Here is an 18,258-nt window from a genome sequence, read left to right as displayed (position 1 = left end):
TTTTCTGAATTTATAGTAGGCTTTTCGGCAATATTTGTTCAACGGTAGGAGAAATTCCCTTCAACTACAAGGACGTATGTAGTTTGGTATCTCAGAGGCACTCATCGGGGTGAGTGTATGAGTGGGTTGTAGTCGTGTTTAATAAAAAAAGAATCACGGATCCTTGGTGATTAAGTTTCTGACATGCTGGATATTTGTAGCTGGTGCATTTACTTCCCGCCTACCTGAAAGCTACATGGCTTGATCCGAAGACACGGTTTTAAAGCTCACAAAGCGTAAGTGTACGATGTGGGGATTGATTTTCCAAGGAGATGGATGTGGGAGCACCCGACCTCATCACCGCCCTCCCGGATGATATGCTTGTCGAGATCCTCGTCCGCCTCCGCTGCCCCCGCGCCGCCGCGCGCACCGGCGGCCTCTCCCGCTCGTGGCGCGGTCTCTGGACCCGCCTCCCCATCCACGTCTTCCGCGGCGTCGCGCTCGGCTCCGTCCAAGCGGCGCTCGCTTCGATCAAAGCCGAGGGCGGCCCCGGCGCGAGCGTGACGCTCCTCGACATCTCCGTTCCGGAGGCGTCCCTCTCCGAATCGGAGTTGAGAGAGCGCGTCCCCAAGCTGCTGGACGCCGCCGCGGAGCTCTCGCCGGTGGAGTTCCGCCTCGCCGTCTGGGAAAACACGCCGTTCAAGTACGTCAAAGTGGTCGTGCCCCGCTTCCCACGCGCCACCTCGGTGGAGCTGCAAGGGCTGGATCTCGCCTTCGCCGACCAGCCATGCAGCTGGCAGGGGTTCCCGGCGCTGGAGAGGCTCTCCCTCACGAGCTGCCGCGCCGTCCTCACCAACCTGCTGCGCCGCTGTCCGCGGCTGCGCGTGTTGAGGCTCAGGGATGATCTTCTTGTCTGTCAACACACAAACATCATCATCAAATCCTCGTCGCTGCAGGAGCTGGATGTGGAGAACAGGGTCCCCTTCCTGCACCGCATCCACATCCACGCACCTGCGCTCAAGCGATTGGCCATGTCCTTTGCCAGCAGCAACAACATCATTGTGTCGGTGTCCGTTTCGGCACCAGTGCTGGAGAAGGTCTCATGGCGCTGCAGGTATTCCACCGTGTCCACCGGGCTTGGTGTGTCTGTCGGCCTTGGCCCTTGGGGCCTCTTGTCTGTGAGATTACAGACGGCAGAGACCAATGGACAGGTTCATCCTCACGTCCATGTCCTGTCGCTGTTCGCGGCCGCCCATGTATGTCGCTCAATTTCTCAGATTCGCCAACTATAAGCTACTACGTACCCCCCCTGTAAAGAAATATAAGAGCGTTGTGATCTAGACGCTCTTATTTTCTTTACAGAGGGAGTAGCTGATATAACCGCCAAATTGTTTCTTGTAGACTTCATATAGATTTTCAGAGGGGCTCAGCCTTACGACGGAGATAGAGAGACATATGGTTACCCTTTTCTCTGTGCTGGAGCTACACGTCCAAACGTTGGGGCATGTTTTTGGAGCATTTGCATTGCATATATTTGACATCGAACGGATCCGCACTAATACAGAAAGCCTTAAGGTCATCCTGATGAGATCAGAGGTAGGAGTAGTTAATTTATCCATGTGCTTGTATATTTATCCATGTGCTTGTATATATATAGTACTTGCTCTCTCAACAAAAAACTTGCCAACTATGAAGCATCTCTCTACTTATGATGTACTAGTATATATACACACATTAATTCTAGTAATTTTCATGTTGTTATTTTTAGGATAATGAAGCATGCCCAGAAAATTGCTGTGGACAGACATCTCTGTGGATACAATGACATTACATTTCCATACCGAGGTGCTGACTGAAATTGGTGTTGCTTTACCTCCTTCGCGTGCAGGGTCAATATGCAGCTGCCATAGTGGTGCGCCGACATGATGATCTTCATTGTCATGTTTACCAGTTCAGGGGCTCATCGAAGAGATCGTTCTATCCCGTGTCGACCGACTCCACTAGCTAGCTGGTTTCAGGATTTTGCTTGGTTGCTTCATGTTATTTTGCTAATAATGCAGTGTGGAATTGTTCATGGTGTCCAGTTCGTCAACTGAGTGCGACGAGTTGATCACATGGTTGTTGTCTGAATTTCATGTACTATGAAAAGGTTTGTGACATTCCCATATGAAACGGTTCTCATCTTCTTGCTCAGGAAATTGTGTCCTGAGATCTTTGGTTTATTTACAACAAGGAACAGTTATTTGTAAAACTGGTTCTCCGACACTGAATATTACATGAGTTATGAACAGTGAGCCGGCTTTCCACATGATTCAAGAATAAATTACAGTAGCAAGCAATGTTGTAGGCATAGCTTGTCAATTTTCCCAGATGCACCAATATTATGCACGGTCTCAATCAAACAAAATTATATACGAAGGTGACCCATGCATTCAGATACAATCTGAGATATTTGGTTCAGTTACATCATACCAACACCGCCATTTGAAAATTCAACTCTAGAGATAAACCCATACATCTCCAGCTTCAAAATTCGGGACAAAACAGACAAGAGAAAAACTGAATGTCGCTTGCACACAGAAACTGGCTACCACCAGCTTACACTTGAACACACACCGTATTCTTGGAAGCTCAAGACATCTACCATCACTTGAGAACACAAATGGCACGATAAAACAGAGCACGCACATTACCGAGTCGAAGCAGAGCATCTAATAATCCAAACTGTCTGTGCCTTGAGATGCCACCACAAATTGGGCATCTAATCTACTGAAGCCATTGGTAGACATCCAACGGGTCTTCCCCATGGCCGTGAAGCTGACGGCACTGTTGTTGCAGCCCTGGCACCCATAGTAAAGAAGAGATCTCCAGCGTATTCTCTGTCAACCACAGCTGCTGCAAGCTTGCCAGCCCGTCAACATGCCACAATTCTGGGAAATCATTTATACGTAGCTCCCTCAGTCGAGGAAGGTTCGAGACCCTCTCCAGGACTTGACATCCTGAGATCAAGACACTCTCCACGAAAGGGAGGTCCTCCACTGCCTTCAAGAAGCTTGCGCCAATAATAAAAAGCTCTTTCAGGTTGGTGACCTCCGGTCCAAGCTGTCGTGGGAGAGCTCTCAGCTTGGGGCAGCCAAGAAGCTCCAACCTCTTCAGGCATGGCAACAGCTGCATCGGGGGAGACGTCGCAGTCACTCCCCCTTCCGTAGCTGCTGCCATTGCTTCTTCTTCTTCTTCAATAAAGGACCACTCGCTCCAGTTGGGCATATCTTTGATGACGAGGTATTCAAGCTTGGGGAAGGCAACTGCCTCCATGGATTCTATGGGATTAGCCTCCCCGCATCCAACAAATTCGGGTCCGATCTTGGTAATTGCGGTTGCTCCAACAATTTTCAGATATCTCAGGCTGGCTAGCTGCCAAATTGCTGGAAGATGCGCACAGTATTTGCAGTCGATAAGGTTCAAACATGTTGTTGAAGACAAATGGATAATGGTACCAAGCCAGGTGGGATACCTTCGACCAAAGAATTTAACAATAATAAGCTTTTCCAAGTTGAGTGGAGGGACTAGCTGCTCAAAAATCTTCTCAATATTGCTGATATCATCTGAATTTGGTTCTTCTTTACGTTGACTGCACCAAAGATTCAAAAATTTGAGATACTTTTTGCCTCCTAACAATGAAGAATTTGCCGTACTAGGAGCTGCTCTTTCCAATTTGATCATGTGAAGCTGCCTTAGCTGCCAAAGATGCCCTAACTCTTCCAACTTCCATCCATCTTGTGTATTAGCGTCATCACTTGTACCACCAATAGGAAATCCTTCCAGATCATTGAGGAATTCTAGTTTACCTATCCCTTTTGGCACCTGATTTATCGGTGTACCACCTAGACCAAGGCGCCTTAAATTGCACAATTGTGTGATCGAAGAAGGAAGGCTGTGCAGAGCTTTGCACCTTTGCAAGTTCAGTATCTGAAGGTTTGTCAAAGAACCGATTGACTCTGGAAGACAAGATATGGCTGTCTCATCTAGATCAAGAAGTCGTAGATGGATCAAACCACCAACACAATCTGGAATGCTTTTTATAGATGAACCAGTCAGATCTAAAACTCTGATGCATGGTAGCCTCTTGAAAATTGTATTTTCAACACTCAATTTCTTAGTAGAATGAATTAACAGTGTCCTTGCTCTAATCTTCTCTTTGTCCACATTGGGGAGCATTAAAGAATCTTTGTCAGTGACAACTGAAACACGCCGTAGCTTGGACAGAGTTGTAACCTGTAATGATTGTGGGTCACCACAATAATTTTCGTCTCTTGAAAAGTGTTGAGCAAGTTGCCTCAAGAGATCATGCATTTTGCACATGCTACGGTCAAAACGCAAAGGGTCTAGTTGCAGTAGATTCCTATACATCAACTCATAGTAATATTCTTCAGCTGTATCTTCCAGAAGTTGTTCTTTATGCTCCTCAACAAAGCCTTCAGCAATCCAAAGCCTGATAAGATCATCACGGTACATGTACTGATCTTCTGGATATAAGGTCAAATAGGGGAAGCATTGCTTCAAATGCCGTGGCAGATCATCGTAACTCAAATACAGAGCACCTCTGAGCTCGATTGGAAGATTGCACATAGACCATGCACTTCTCTCCATAATCTTTCTCCACTCATTCTGAGTTCTCTCTTTAGTTGCTAGAACACTAGCAGTAACTTTGATTGCAAGGGGAAGTCCGCCACATTTACACACAATTTCCAAGCCTATATGCCAAAGGTTTTGCACATCATTTTCTTGATTAATGTTCATACTCTTCCAGAGCAGTTCCCATCCTACATCTAATGCCATCAACTCAACTCGATGCACATCCTCCACCCCAATTACATGTGCAACTGTATCATGTCGAGTGGTTACTAGAATTACTCCGGTTGCAGCAGCATGTAATGGAACTCTCAGCAGATTGGTCCACACCTGAGGCTGCCAAACATCATCTAGCACAAGAAAGAAACTTTTTCCTCGAATGGCCTCTGCAAGCTTGCTGCTGAGCTCTCCCACACTTTCACCTTGCTCTTGATGTACACCAAAATTTCGAACAACTTCTTTCAATAGAGCGACTTCAGAGTACTCCTGAGAAACACAGATCCATGCTCGGTTGCTAAATGCTCCTTTTATTTTTTTGGTCATTATATATTTTCTGAGCCAGAGTTGTCTTCCCAACCCCTCCTGTTCCAGTAATACCAACCTTGTACGCCTTCTTTTTCTTTTGTGGAAGCACCAGTTCAACCAACCTTGTGCAAGCATGTAAAGTTTCCTTTCCCACAAGATTAGGCTCCACAAGGTGGCAAGTTCTCATCTGCTTCACCAGTGGAGCTTCCGCTTTATGCTGCATAGTGCATACTCTGGAGCTTTAAAAATCTTGCCCCCAACTCTGAAATCTTCTCAGGTTCTCCATTGAAATCTCTGATTTTTATGGCAACATCATGACGTTTCTTACAATTGGGAATGCATGTGAAAAATGAAATTCCACCACATTTGGTTACCTTCGTTGATGAAGAATTATGTTCAGCTAGTAACTTGCCTCCTTCAAATCTCACCAAGTCGATAATGTCATCAGCATAATACATAGCATCTTTCAGCTCACCAAGCCAATTGTTGACTGTTGATTCTTCTGTCCTCCTTTCTTCAGCATCATTGAGAAAGCATTGTATTTGAGTCATTGTTCGCTGCAGGTCTCTAAGACCTTTATTTACCCCTAGAATAAGAACCGCCTCTTCTGTAATTATTTCTTGCAATCTTTTGGCACATGATCCAACAAGAGATCCCAGTATGGCTGCCATCAGACAAACTTGATGAGTTTAATCCACCAATTTACAAATGAATTTCTCTGGAAGTGTTGGCAAATTTGCAGGCTGGCAACAAATACACAACATGTGTTAATACGGTTCAAAAGGTAGACAATGTTCACTAAATTCATTCCTCAAAAAGAAAGTTAACTAAATTCATATCCTTGTAACTGAAAGTCAGAGACAATGACATTGGTTTGCTGTTTAAATCCTGAATAAAATAGTCTACAGGAGGCTGGAGCTACGGAACTTCAATAATGGCTCTAGTGCGCTTTGCACAGCATGCATGTCAGTACAAGTTCTGAACAATGGGACCAGCCAATCACTTAGGCTTTTGTACTGTATAGTATAGTAGCGTAAGTAGGAACGTTATTAATGCATGCATAATGCAAATAGACAGAGTAATTTGATCATAAATCAATATACTCAACTCCACAGGAAAGGTGCAAGGAAAAAAAAATCTGCATCCATGTTTGATAAATTCAACAGTAGCGTGTACCCGCTTTTGCTATTTTAGCTTTTACTATTGAAGTATCAACCCTTGACTTAGCATTGTGTCCTTCTGTTCTATATCATTTCTTTTAGTCCATAAGTTACTATGATTCCTTCCGTATGTTTTACTAAACCTCAAGTAATATTCAATTAGTTCAATCATCATGAGATTTCTAGCAGTTCAATCTTTATCTGGTTATCCATCTTAAAGACAAATAACTCTAATTAATTTTTTTACCTGTTCATTAACCAGTTAACTTGCGATTAATCCTTACTCGTAGGGTCACCGAGTAGGCAATAAACTGATAAATCATCCAATTAATTGATTAAATGGCTAATTAACTTGCCAATTAGCCTATTAATCCCCTACTCGCCAGCCAACCGAGCAGCTACCAGTTAGCGATTTCCTCAACAATGATTTTTTCTCACGGTAGCATAGGAGTCACGATAACACATTTCATTTCATTGTAGTAATACCATGGAAAGAAAGATGGAAGATCTGGAATACAGTACAAATATTACCTTTGAAACCAACCTTAAAGCAAGAAATAAATAGTTGGTAACACCAGCCGATAAACACGGAAGCAGATTGCTCCAGTGGTCAACCAATCACCACTTTAAGATCTCGATCAACCCATGACTACTTAAGATCTCGATGGCCGAACCCAAGGAAGATGGAAGGTAATTGGTTGACTAGACTGACATATAGAAGAGATAGCAGAGGATTGTCAGCAAATAACCAAAGGAAGCCGCACTGCAACACATATAGAAGGGGAAAAAGAGAAGGTGAAGTATGCTTCCCTTGAAAGAAAACTGCTTCAATGAATACAACAAAAAGTAACACTAAATAGAGCTATCTGAACTAGAGAAAATACCTGAATAAGTTAAATTGATTAGACTGCTGCAGCAGAACAGGATGTGTTCGAATGAATTGTTCCCTCCCAACAGGATATCTTTGCTAAGCAGTCCAACAAAAATAAGAACAGGCTCACCAATCATGAAACGAGTCTGCGCGATCAGCAGGTGAAAGTAAGGTATGAGTTCAGAAAGGTTAAGATAAGAAGGATGAAATGTCTACTCTATTGATTAAAGGATATGCTTACTAGATATCAAGAGAATGGATGCAGAAATGAGCAGAATGTTGAGAACTGAATGGACGCAGTGAAATGGTTGAAAACTGAAGAGTATTTTCCTACTGAAGCATCGGCTTCTTCCCCGCGAAAGATAAGAAGAACCATTTTCTTATATCACACTAACAGTGAGGGGAGCTTGCATAAACTATGTCCACTAGATAGCACAGTCCAAAAAGTCTGTTCTGTAGTATTATTTTTACTATAGGATGGCATTGGCTCTGATGCAACCATTCATTAATAAGCAAGCCTGCAGCTTGCTTACTGGCCGTGATGGATGATGATGCACAGAACCAGCAAGCAGGTAAGACTCTGATCTGTTTACCTCGTCAAGATTCAATCAGCAAATGTGAAACCTGGTGCATGTGTCAGCTTGAGATTTGTCTCTGAGAAATAATAGGCAAGTTGCACAATTAAAAAAATCCTGGGAATACATTAATTGATGCAATTTAATATGCAAATGAGGACAAAAACAGGCCATCAACTAATAAACCAGCAATGATCAGGCATGATTAAGAAAGCTGGTTTTGTTCAGATGTCGTGATTGCTTGTATACAGTTAATCAAAAGACTGACTCATATGATTTGTACATGCCCTACACATTAGTCAGAACTAAAGGCAGGCGAGACACATGATGGTTAGTGACTTACTGACGGGTACGAAATATTTGCTACAATAAGTGAGCTAGGTTTTTTCCTTACGAAGAAAGGGTGAGATCTGTTAAATCAAAGTAGGGTTACAATCATCATCAATGAGACGCAAACAAGTACATAAGCTGACAGAAGAACATAGTTTGTCAATATTCTTAGATACAATGCATGGTTCAAAACACGATCTCAATCAAACCAAATTATACTCCCTCCGCCCAGAAATAACTGTCGCTCAACGGATGTATCTAGCACTGAAATACGTCTAGATACATCCGTTTAAGCGACAGTTATTTCTGGACGGAGGTATACCTACATATACAGTCTGAGATATTTGGTTCAGTCGCATCATATGAACAGTACTATTTGAAAAAGATGACTAGATATATTTGGTCACAAAATTTGCATACAAAAAAGACAAGTAGTATTATCAACAACTGTTAGTATCATAGAATAATTACGAACAAAAAAGACAAGTAGTATTATCTAGATCCATAGCCAGAAAAGGTAAATTTGCCTATTACATAAGCACAAATTGTAGCAAATTTGGTTATATCACTGGTAACAAAATATCCTTTTCCCACGGAGGAAAAAATATCTTAACTGAAACCTTAACACTAGTGCACAGACCATGTTAACTTACAAAACAAGACAAATCCGTTGCTGACATCTTTTTTCCATAGAAGCATCAATGCAGTTCCAAATAGGTCAAGGCTTATCAATATTATTCAAGTAATACCAAGTAAACCATGTATATTTTCTTGTTATATCATTGCACGCTCACATCATCCTTCCATCCAACGACCTGTTTCAACTTGAACACTGGACAGCATTGCATACAGATTTTCCGCTGCTGTTCTATGTTCATGTACATCTTGTCTCAGATTGTACATACACGTATGGCTAGGTCCACTAGAACAAATGGCTATTGCAGAACTTCAACTCAAAAACAACATACCAAAACTGGACGACATTGGCCACCGGGGTTTCTGATCTGGAGGAAGCATGATCTGGCAAGCGATTTATTCCTGTATTACGGCAGCTGGCACAGCTACAAACCAGAATCATCATCCTCAGAGCAGGTCTATCTTCATGGGAAAGTCTAGCCTGATAATGAGATGGGGAGGGAACTGGGGAAGGATCAAAGATAAAGGCATCCATACATTGGTTTCCAACCATGCTAGTCCCAAAAACACTATGCCACACGTGCTTCACTGCTTCCAAAATCTCACTTTCATGTCAACCCAATCCATCTCTTGAAATGTATTGCTGCTTCTCTCCTTATCAGTTGAGCTTCTGTTTGCACCTTAGGAGCCTTACCTTTGTACAATGTTCTATGATATTTAAGCCACAGGGACTTGTACTTGTATTTATCTATAAACATCTCGCACTTTTCCATCAATTCTATAACTTCCATTGCTCGAAGGAAGAAACCACCTCTCACAAAGCAATACAACAGAGAGTCCAACAGTTCCTGATCAAATTTCATCGAGTTGGAGTTGGCCAGAACTTTCATTTCGCCCCACAAATCTGTCACCTCCACATACTTGCCACCAACAGCAGCATAAGCAGTTACTAAACAATGGAAAGTTTGTGCATTTGGCGTGTGGCCTAAAACACGCATCTTGCTCAGTGCTTTGTGAGCATCGTGCATTAATCTCTTCTTACAGAAAAAATGTATAACATTGTTCCAGTCATGAAGGGCATGATTAACTGTATGGCCACTTTTGACTTCTTCCACTAGCTTAGCCGTCAAAGCAGCTTCATTGCTATCACAGCTTTGTACTAGCATCTCAAACTCCCTGTTAACAGATTTTTGAATGTTTGAGCTCTTCATCTCTTTAAAAAGATGGAGAGCGCCTGTGGTGTTATTGTGATGTGCCCTGGATTGTATCAAATCTTCGTAGCAGCTTGAATCAAGCTGGATTCCTGCCTGTTGAGCATCCTTCAAAAGTGCAGTTATATCATCTTCATGATTCTCCTCTTTGCAGTAAGCTTTTAGGAGTGACGAATAAATGGAAGAACCAACTCTAACTCCAGAAAATCTCATCTCGTCAAGAAGGTCATGTGCTTGCTCTAATAACCCAAGAGAAATGCATGCATTTATCACTTGTACAACAAAGGAGCTCTCAACAGACACAGGTGAATCCTCTTTGCTTGCCTTCACAAGAAACGATGCCAATGCACTGATCTTATCTGCTTCCAAGAAAGCTTTGACTAGTTTGGCATACATTGTTTCAGTTGGATGGAGGACACCATGTTCAGATTTTACCAGTCCAACCTGTTCCTGCAGCTTATCTGATAATAGCTTGTGTAATTCTCTCGCCTCTAATTCAAACCTTGCAAAGCTCTTATCTTTGAAGAATGAAGAGTAATTTTGCATTTGGCGATCAGTAGACAGAGGTTTATCTGGGGAACCTGAATTTTCGGGGCCCGTTTTCTCATAAGGAAGATACAATTTGTTAGATTCGACTGCTTCAAGAACTGCTTTAGCTGCTTCTAGTGACCGCTTTGCGTTGTTACCCTTTTTAAGCATATCCAGTACCATATCCACAGCAGAATCCAAATCCCCGAATTTCAAATGGCAGGAGAGCAGGCAATCATAGTACTGCCTGAACTCTGATTCACTGAGACCACAGGCCTCATCTACATGCCTCTTCAACTTCTGAATCTCATCTTTGTGTCCATTCTTTTCATATATGCGAGCCATGACAACCAACAAGCTGGCTTCAGGTTTCACCCCTATCCTGGGCATTAATTCGAGAAGCTGCTCCGCCTTTTTAGTAGTACCAAACAGGAGGGATGCAGTCAGAACAATGCTGAAGGTAAATGAATTGGGCTTCATTGCTAGCAGTGGACGGTTGCTCTTCTTCCGCGGATCAACTCTATTGTTCTGGAAAAGGTATCCGATCTCCATTACCATGTCGGCAGCAAGAAATGAGCCGGTTGCAGTCTGACACATGTGTGCTATAATTGCAGACCATGCTGCAACGGGTGGGTATGCTTCAATCTTCACCAGCTTCCTCACAACATTTACAGCAAGATAAGGAAGAGTGCACCGTGCAAGAATAAGGGACAGGTAAATCAGGGCCTCCTTCTCCAGCAGTTCATGCCTCTCTTGAAATGCGCGATCAACCACATTGTATGACTGGTTAAGCCTGTGAGTGTCACAGGTCGCCGCGAAGCCAGTGATGAGCTTGCTCAGAACAGACTTTCTCGGGAGCCCGTCCATGTGAAGGTGCTTCTCGTAGGCCCTCCACGCATCATCGAACCTCTGCTGGTCGGTCCCAGTTTCTATCTCCGATGCTAGCAGAGACGAGTCCCGGGCTTGGACGAGAACCGTTTCGGTAGCGGTGGAGAAGCAAGCGCCACGAGTAACGGCATGCGATTTCCGGTTCGAGAATCCGGTATCTTTGTCACCGGTGCACTTGATAGCATCATGATACTTGTGGTCCAAGCTGTGAGAGGCAATACAGGGTGGCGGACAGGCGAGGAGCGCAAATACGGCACGGCCTGAACGCGGCCTTGCAGTACAGATTCTTGCAAGGCGGAGCATCTGCGTGTTGCCTGCCATGGATGGATAAATCAAATCAACGCGGTCTTGTACTACAGATTCAGCAAACGGCGGCGGTAACACTGAAGATTGTATTGGGGGAAATCAGCTCCCAAGATTGGGGATGTACCTCGGTTTGGCTACACGAAGAGTGGAAGCCGACACAGGCCGCAGCTGAGCGCCGCCTAATAATCCCCTCCCCGGCGGCATCCCTGGCCTCTGCTTCCTCCGCTCTCCATCCTCGGCGCCTGCCGAGCCGAGAGAGCAGTCGCGACAGAGATGGGGGCGGGCGACGGGCGACGGCGGCAATGGAGGCGCGGCGGCGTGTGGCGGGAGGGGGAGCACCGCAGCGGGTGGGAGTGGCGGCGGCGGGGAAGGGGGGCGAGCTCCGGGTAGGAGAGCGCCGGCGGCGGCGGGAGCGGCAGGCCTTGTTGGATTTGTTGGGCCTTGGGGCGAAACAAGTCCACGTAACCAGCCCAGGTTCTGTACGTTGACCTGGCACGGTTGACAGTACCACGTCCGCCCAATTCCTCCCTTCCCCCTAAGAGCAACTCCAACTCCAGCGCTCAAGATGGACCGTCTCCTCCTCTAGTGTCGTGGACAGGAGGCGCGCTCACTCACTCACGGTATTGGCCGGTCCACGTGTAGGCCTCCTCCGGCCAAGTGGGTGGAGGCAGAGAGCGCTTCCACGTCGGCTCCGGCTCCGGCTTGGGCTCGACGGGCGACGGCGGTGGCAGAGGCGGGACGAAGAGCGGTGTGTGGACGGAGTCCCCCGCTGCCGACAAGGCAAGGGCTTACTCCAGACCATCCCAGTGCGCGTCCTCCTCGAGCCGGCTAGCCTCCTACGCGTGCTGCAGGGCCTCCTCGAGGGCGGCTTGGTACTCCGCCTCCATTTTCTCCGGCTCTACCCGCGGGGGCGACAGTTGAAACGGTGGCGAGATGGCATCGACGCCGACCCATCGTTGCTCCTCGTGTTCGAGGGCAAACCAAGTTTCCCAGTTGGGAGAGTCGGCGGCGTACTCGGGCATCCGTCGCTACTCTGGCGTGAGCTGCGCCCAGCGCCTACGCACCCCCTCGTCGTGCGCCCGCTGGGATTCGCAGAACCGCCGGCATCGGGATCCGCTGCGGATCCAGGTGCCAGCGGTGCGGCAACGTGACGTCGGGGTAGGGCAGCGACTGCCTGTACTCCCAGTGCTACTGCGCTTGGTGCACCGGGATGTGCAAACGCCGGCGACCTGGGCGGAAACACGCCGGCGGCGGCGGAGGAGCACGGGAGGATGAGGTGCCGGGGGTGCCATTGCCCTTGCCCTTCCCGCTGCTTCTGCCGAAGAGGCCCATTGCTTTGCTAGGGTTTTGGTGGCGTCGCCGACGAGGAAGCACAAGGGGGTGATGGGAGGGCAGATGTGGATGGAAGTGGATGAGGCCGGCCCCCGCCGCACGCGTGGTTAAAAAATGACGCGTCCACTCGCTGACTAGCGGGCCCGCTGTCGGTGGCCGTCATAAATTAAACGACGAGCGGTAGTTGGGGCCTACAAGTGGGGCCGCGGCGGACACTCAGGAGACGCGCGGCGCGTCCGCTTCGCCTCCGCGCCGATGCATTTCAGACACAGTTTTGGACCGAAAATGAGTCGACTGGCGTCCGCATTTGGGTTTAGGCCAACACGTTGGGCCTTCACTTTTGTCCGTGCCAACCCAAACAGATGCAGGCAAACAAAATGGATCATCTCATTGAAGTTACTCTAACATTTGTCTGCCATCGTCCTACATACAGCGTCGCTCATATCCTCGCGCCCGTCTGAGCGTTGTGTAGTCAAAATGTCAAATGGATGCATTTATATAAAAAAAATTAGCGTGATTTCTGCTTGTTGTATGTTGTTTTTGTAAAAATAAAATAAATCGTCATTGCGCTGTGCCACCTCGACCCCAGCACGATGGTCCCGTGCAAACGACACGGTGATGAGCTATTAGTCGCCCTTGATTTATATCTATACTACTTCTATATCTATATCTATACTACTATTAAAAGGGCAAACATAATTTTGTCTAAAGCCACACAACAAACTGTACACAGGATAACTCAGACCCTCCGATCAAATCAAATTAAACACATCCAACTGACCATATTACATCAATAATCTGCCATCTCAATCAACGTCTGAGATCAAATGTTCTGCCTGGCAGACATCGCCACGCGCTCTGCGTCCATAGATCCCCGCGGCGTCGCCCGCAACTCCCTAATTACCGGATCGATTTCACCTGATAAGGAAGAACGAATCAGCAGCAAACCTCGTGTCGCTGCTCCTTCCCCTCCACCCGTGCGCTTCCCCCCATCCACCCCACCCTCGGTCACCGCCTGCGCTCCTGCAAGCCGTCGCCGGCCTCCGTTCAGTCGTACCCAACGCCCTCCTCCTCCGTTCTCCCTCCCTCTCCTCGCTGATCTCTCTCCCTCTCTTCATTCCCGTGTAGGACGCCATGGCCATGGACGAAAGCTCCGCCGGACCTTCCATCATGACTGCCAGCCTTCCTCCCGACCAGATCACCGACGCGGCTGCTGTGGTCCGGGCTGGCCACGTTTGCGGGTTCGTGGCCACGTTTTCCTACTAGACCACGACCGCCACTTCCTGCTAGATTAGCAGACAGGGAGAAGAAGGAAGAAGTTGCAGTAATCATAAGTGTGGTGAACCAGGCAGGGGACACAGGATGATGAGTATGAATCATGAGATAAACTTCAACTGAAAAAACAGGATTCTGAGGTTAGCCCCTTTTCTTCGTTAATGTATGATCCTTTCTTCTTTGCCTCCAGATTTTTTTTCTGGTAGGTTATGTACTCTAGAACACCTATGCTAGGCTATGTATTTTGTTCTGTGGCAAAACATTGATTAAGCTCTGTGGCAAGTTGTGTTCACAATTTTTAATCTAACTGCCTTCTTACATAAGAGCAAATCTTCCCAACAAACGGCAGAACGAAGGCCCATCTTTCAAATGTCTGAAGATTGGTTATCCCATAACCAGACGCAGAGGGAGAAATTCAGCTCCATAACCTCCATATAAATACCATCACCCTGGTTCCGTCCTTCCCACTTCTGTTACATGTATACTTTTCTGTTTTGGCATGTCCTACAAAAGCTGCACTTTTTTTGCCCTTCTCAGTAAATTGTTAGAAACCTAGACTCATGGGCAAAGGAATTATTTGATTCAGTGCCTTGTCAGATCAAAAATAGAATCTAAGTAGCACATGTCCTATTTTGCAGGTGATATATACTCTCAAAGGCATGAAGACATGTATGTCATAATACTCCAGGTGAGATATATGCAGGTGTTATGGATTGTGGTTTCAAGGAAAACAATTATGGAACTCAATATGCAGCCGCTAAGTTTCTGAAGCTTGATCGACATCTTTTATCAATTGTTAATTAGTACTAGGATTCTTATGCATGTCTACTGCTGTTTACGAAACTAAAGACATGATGGTTCCGTTTGGGACGTAAAAGAAAAGTAGCACCAGTGTGTAAACCCAATGCTTAGGTGATTAACTGCAGATCAAATAATTTTTATCCCCTGTTTGCGCAATATGGAAGTACACATGGTTATTGGTCAGGGACCTTCTTGGCATATGTAGATTTTCTGCGTTCTGAATTTTTAGCCCTTGTGATTCTTGTAGGTTATGCTTTATTCAGGCGTATAACTTGTACTTTCATTGTTCTACATTTTACTTAAATCGCATATTTGACACTTTGTACAATCTGCAGTTAATTACTAAATCCCCAGAGTTGCAGATGAGTTCTACATTATTTCATTAGTGCATTTAGAGCATGTCAAATGGAAGTACAAGTTATTTAGGGGTAAAATCAACTTCCCTCTGAAGTCTGCTGCTGGTCAGGCTCTTTTATATGGTGGTCTGACCTGGTCACACTCTTTCGACAGTCAATACATATTTTCTCTTGGGTAATTTGCTTCACCTAAGCTTCAGTACCACTTTCTATCATGTGCATGGCCCCTTGAGTTCATATCTTCTATTGGCGTCTGAAAACTATCATTTTTGGTCAGCTGATATCACTCTATTCATGCTATCAAATTTTCTTTCTCACTATATGGTAGTCCTTGACCTGTTTGTGGCATCGGAGAAGGGACTTTTCCTCTTTTTTGCACTTTTATCTTGTTTTTTTAATATATTATTTTTAGTTGTATATTATAGAAGGATTGGGCATGGAGATCTACGATGGAAGCATTTGTGTATATACTGTACCTTTGTATATCTTTCCAAATTCCATCTTGCCTTACCATACATTTTTAAAAGAACAATTGTTTTCTGAGTCATTGGTGTACTTATGTTGTGTTGTCTGACCATGTGAGTATATAACAATTTGTTGGACAAAAGTATTCTTGTGGTTTGTGCCAAGGTTGGGCACCATCTTATCTTAAAATATAAAATGATAACATTGCCAAATATTTTTATTTTGAAGGGCCAACAAGAAAGGATTTCTTCCGCCAACATAACAAAGAACCCATTGGGTGGATGCAACACCCGAATGCCTTTTTGACTAAGTCATTTTAATTAACTAATTACAGTGGCGGAGCTAGATGGGGATAGCTCGAGAGGCAAAGGGCAAAAACATAAATTCTTGAGCGGTCCAAAGACTAAAATATGTTGAATTAAGCATCCGAAGAGATTTTTTATTCACAAATTTTCTCAAGGTTGGGGGTTTAATGTAAGTTTCTCTGCTATTAAAACTGCAACTTTCCATCCTGATTATGTCCATGATTAAGTTTTGGGTGTGGGCACCGGTAGGAGATCAAGCACTCCATCCTCTGTCACTTGCTGGCAAACGAGGTCGAGTCTGCGCGGAGCACTGGTCTCCTCCCTGCTGCCAGCGAAGCCCTCCTGTCTCCTCTGCACCACTCTACTCCTTCATGTCTCTCTCCCTCTCAATCTCCTCTTTCTGTTGTTTGTTTTCTCTATCTCACATAGGAAAGCTCTTGATCCACCAAAACACTGAATCATGTACATATATTTGCTACCCTAGGAAAGAAGGATGTAAAACTGAACTACAAACATCTGTAGTGTAGAGCATCCAGGATAAAGGGTTGTGGATGTCCCATTGCTGCACGAACTGAACCAAGGATGTTTAGCAACTAATTTCTTTTTTTTTGTGGCATCAACACGAGGATGGGATTCATAATTGAGAACATCATGTGTTCATAATATATATTTTGTGGTAGCAACTGAACCAAGGATGCTCATGGCAAGTTTAATCGCAATATAAATCATTTGGTTTGGAAACACACCTGCTAAAAAAATAGATTGATCTTTTCTTAAAATCTTCAACCTTCTATGTAAACCAGTTCTCCTTTGTATCATATCCGAGTTCCATCTAGATTATATCTGATTTTAGTGATATATAAATCAAAATTGATTTATTCACTCTTTGGTAAGCACTTACACATTTGATTGTTCTGGCGTTCTGTTTTATGTGGTTTGATTTATCAACCTAATTCGGTCTTTCTTTTGCAGATTATTTACAAAAGAAAATGGTTTAGGCGGAAGAGTTGAAGGCCTGAAGCCAAATGTTCCTAATCAAGAAGATGACCCGCACAACTCCCGTGAAACAAGGCCAATGCTATGTGCCAAGATTAAGGATTGCAAATATGTTTACTTTGGTCCAATATCGTATAGCAGTGTAATGCTTCATGCAGGCACTTTTTATCATTCATTTTTATTATTCAAATCTCTATATGGTTGTCATAGATGCTGCTATTACACGGGTTTATTACTATTTTTCATGTGTTGTTGAAAATAAAACTCACTCATATATTTGTCTACGGAGGGAGTAGTATACAGTAAGCTTCATTTCACCGAGGAGGTTTATTTATTTAAATATGAACACAGAATTCAGTACCCACATGAATTTCATAGATGCTTTGATCGAGATGTACGTTGCACGTGTATACTTACTAGTCTGCAGAAAGCACCGGCTGGTTGCCCGGCAGTGAGCCCCTCCACAATGAAGCACAGCGCCGCGTGGTTCGTGAAGCACCCCGCGCTCTGGTGTCATGGGATCTGATGTTGATGCTAATGTAGCGGCCTTCCATCTAGACACACACATTGATTACGAGGGCGTCGTTGGTCTCAAAAGGCTACCTAGTGAGGACGTAGCAGCCGTACATGCACGGCTCGCTGTAGAAGTTAGGGAACAAGTAGGGGTGGTCATTGGTGTTACAGCTACTAGAAAAGAGAGAAACACCATGGAGATATCGGGTCGTGCCATATGTTCAAGATAACGGAGAAACACAATAGTATCAGTGCAAAGGAATTGAAAGCTCCGACGCATGCATCTACACAGACTTCGTGTATACTTTATATTGGCTCTGTTGGTATTCAAATTCACTTAGCTGAATCATGGAAGGAAGACATCAAGCCAAACTTCAGAACACCACCATGTAGTTGTAACCTGGCTGGAGAAATTCCAACTGGGGTTCCACTTTGCTAAGAGTCCTAGTTAAGTTGGGTTAGATGTACGTGATCAGCGTAGCCGTATTATTTTATTAGGAAAACATTATTTAGTATGGTTAGGAGAGAGATTCCTATACGTATAACAGAGATTAGTTGATATAGAGTCCGTGTC

The 18,258-nt window shown here is 44.9% G+C and overlaps 2 protein-coding genes and 1 pseudogene across 3 annotated transcripts; 1 reads left to right on the top strand and 2 right to left on the bottom strand.

Annotated features, from left to right (window-relative positions):
- Positions 1 to 255: 255 nt before the first annotated feature.
- Positions 256 to 2,269, top strand: LOC119304261. Of its 2 annotated transcripts, none has more exons than XM_037581438.1 (3): positions 256 to 1,235; positions 1,381 to 1,575; positions 1,748 to 1,991. In XM_037581438.1, the coding sequence occupies exons 1-3, from the start codon at positions 312 to 314 to the stop codon at positions 1,802 to 1,804; spliced, it is 1,176 nt and encodes a 391-aa protein (XP_037437335.1). In that variant the 5' UTR covers positions 256 to 311; the 3' UTR covers positions 1,805 to 1,991. The 2 variants fall into 2 exon arrangements, with proteins under 2 accessions (XP_037437335.1, XP_037437334.1); XM_037581437.1 differs by having other exon boundaries at positions 257 to 1,235; positions 1,868 to 2,269.
- A 100-nt stretch (positions 2,270 to 2,369) lies between these two features.
- On the bottom strand, positions 2,370 to 8,425 carry LOC119304259 (annotated as a pseudogene).
- A 134-nt stretch (positions 8,426 to 8,559) lies between these two features.
- On the bottom strand, positions 8,560 to 12,042 carry LOC119304260 (pentatricopeptide repeat-containing protein At1g03100, mitochondrial-like). Its single transcript, XM_037581436.1, has 2 exons — positions 11,766 to 12,042; positions 8,560 to 11,649 (listed from the first exon to the last, which is right to left on the bottom strand). The coding sequence occupies exon 2, from the start codon at positions 11,636 to 11,638 to the stop codon at positions 9,317 to 9,319; it is 2,322 nt and encodes a 773-aa protein (XP_037437333.1). The 5' UTR covers positions 11,639 to 11,649; positions 11,766 to 12,042; the 3' UTR covers positions 8,560 to 9,316.
- Between the last annotated feature and the right edge of the window lie 6,216 nt (positions 12,043 to 18,258).

This window comes from Triticum dicoccoides, chromosome 5A (genome assembly GCF_002162155.2).
Source record: "Triticum dicoccoides isolate Atlit2015 ecotype Zavitan chromosome 5A, WEW_v2.0, whole genome shotgun sequence".
Lineage (NCBI taxonomy): Eukaryota > Viridiplantae > Streptophyta > Magnoliopsida > Poales > Poaceae > Triticum > Triticum dicoccoides.
The sequence above is the reverse complement of the archived record's forward strand: the minus strand, read 5'-3'. Positions and strand labels throughout refer to the sequence as shown.

What these genes read in the sequence shown, in the direction of transcription:
- LOC119304261 (XM_037581437.1), top strand. Translation starts at nt 312, where the DNA reads ATGGATGTGGGAGCACCCGACCTCATCACCGCCCTCCCGGATGATATG. An exon ending in CGCTGTTCGCGGCCGCCCAT is followed by an intron (nt 1,236 to 1,380) that starts GTATGTCGCTCA and finishes TGTTTCTTGTAG; the next exon opens with ACTTCATATAGATTTTCAGA. An exon ending in TCATCCTGATGAGATCAGAG is followed by an intron (nt 1,576 to 1,867) that starts GTAGGAGTAGTT and finishes CTTCGCGTGCAG; the next exon opens with GGTCAATATGCAGCTGCCAT.
- LOC119304260 (XM_037581436.1), bottom strand. Translation starts at nt 11,638, where the DNA reads ATGCTCCGCCTTGCAAGAATCTGTACTGCAAGGCCGCGTTCAGGCCGT.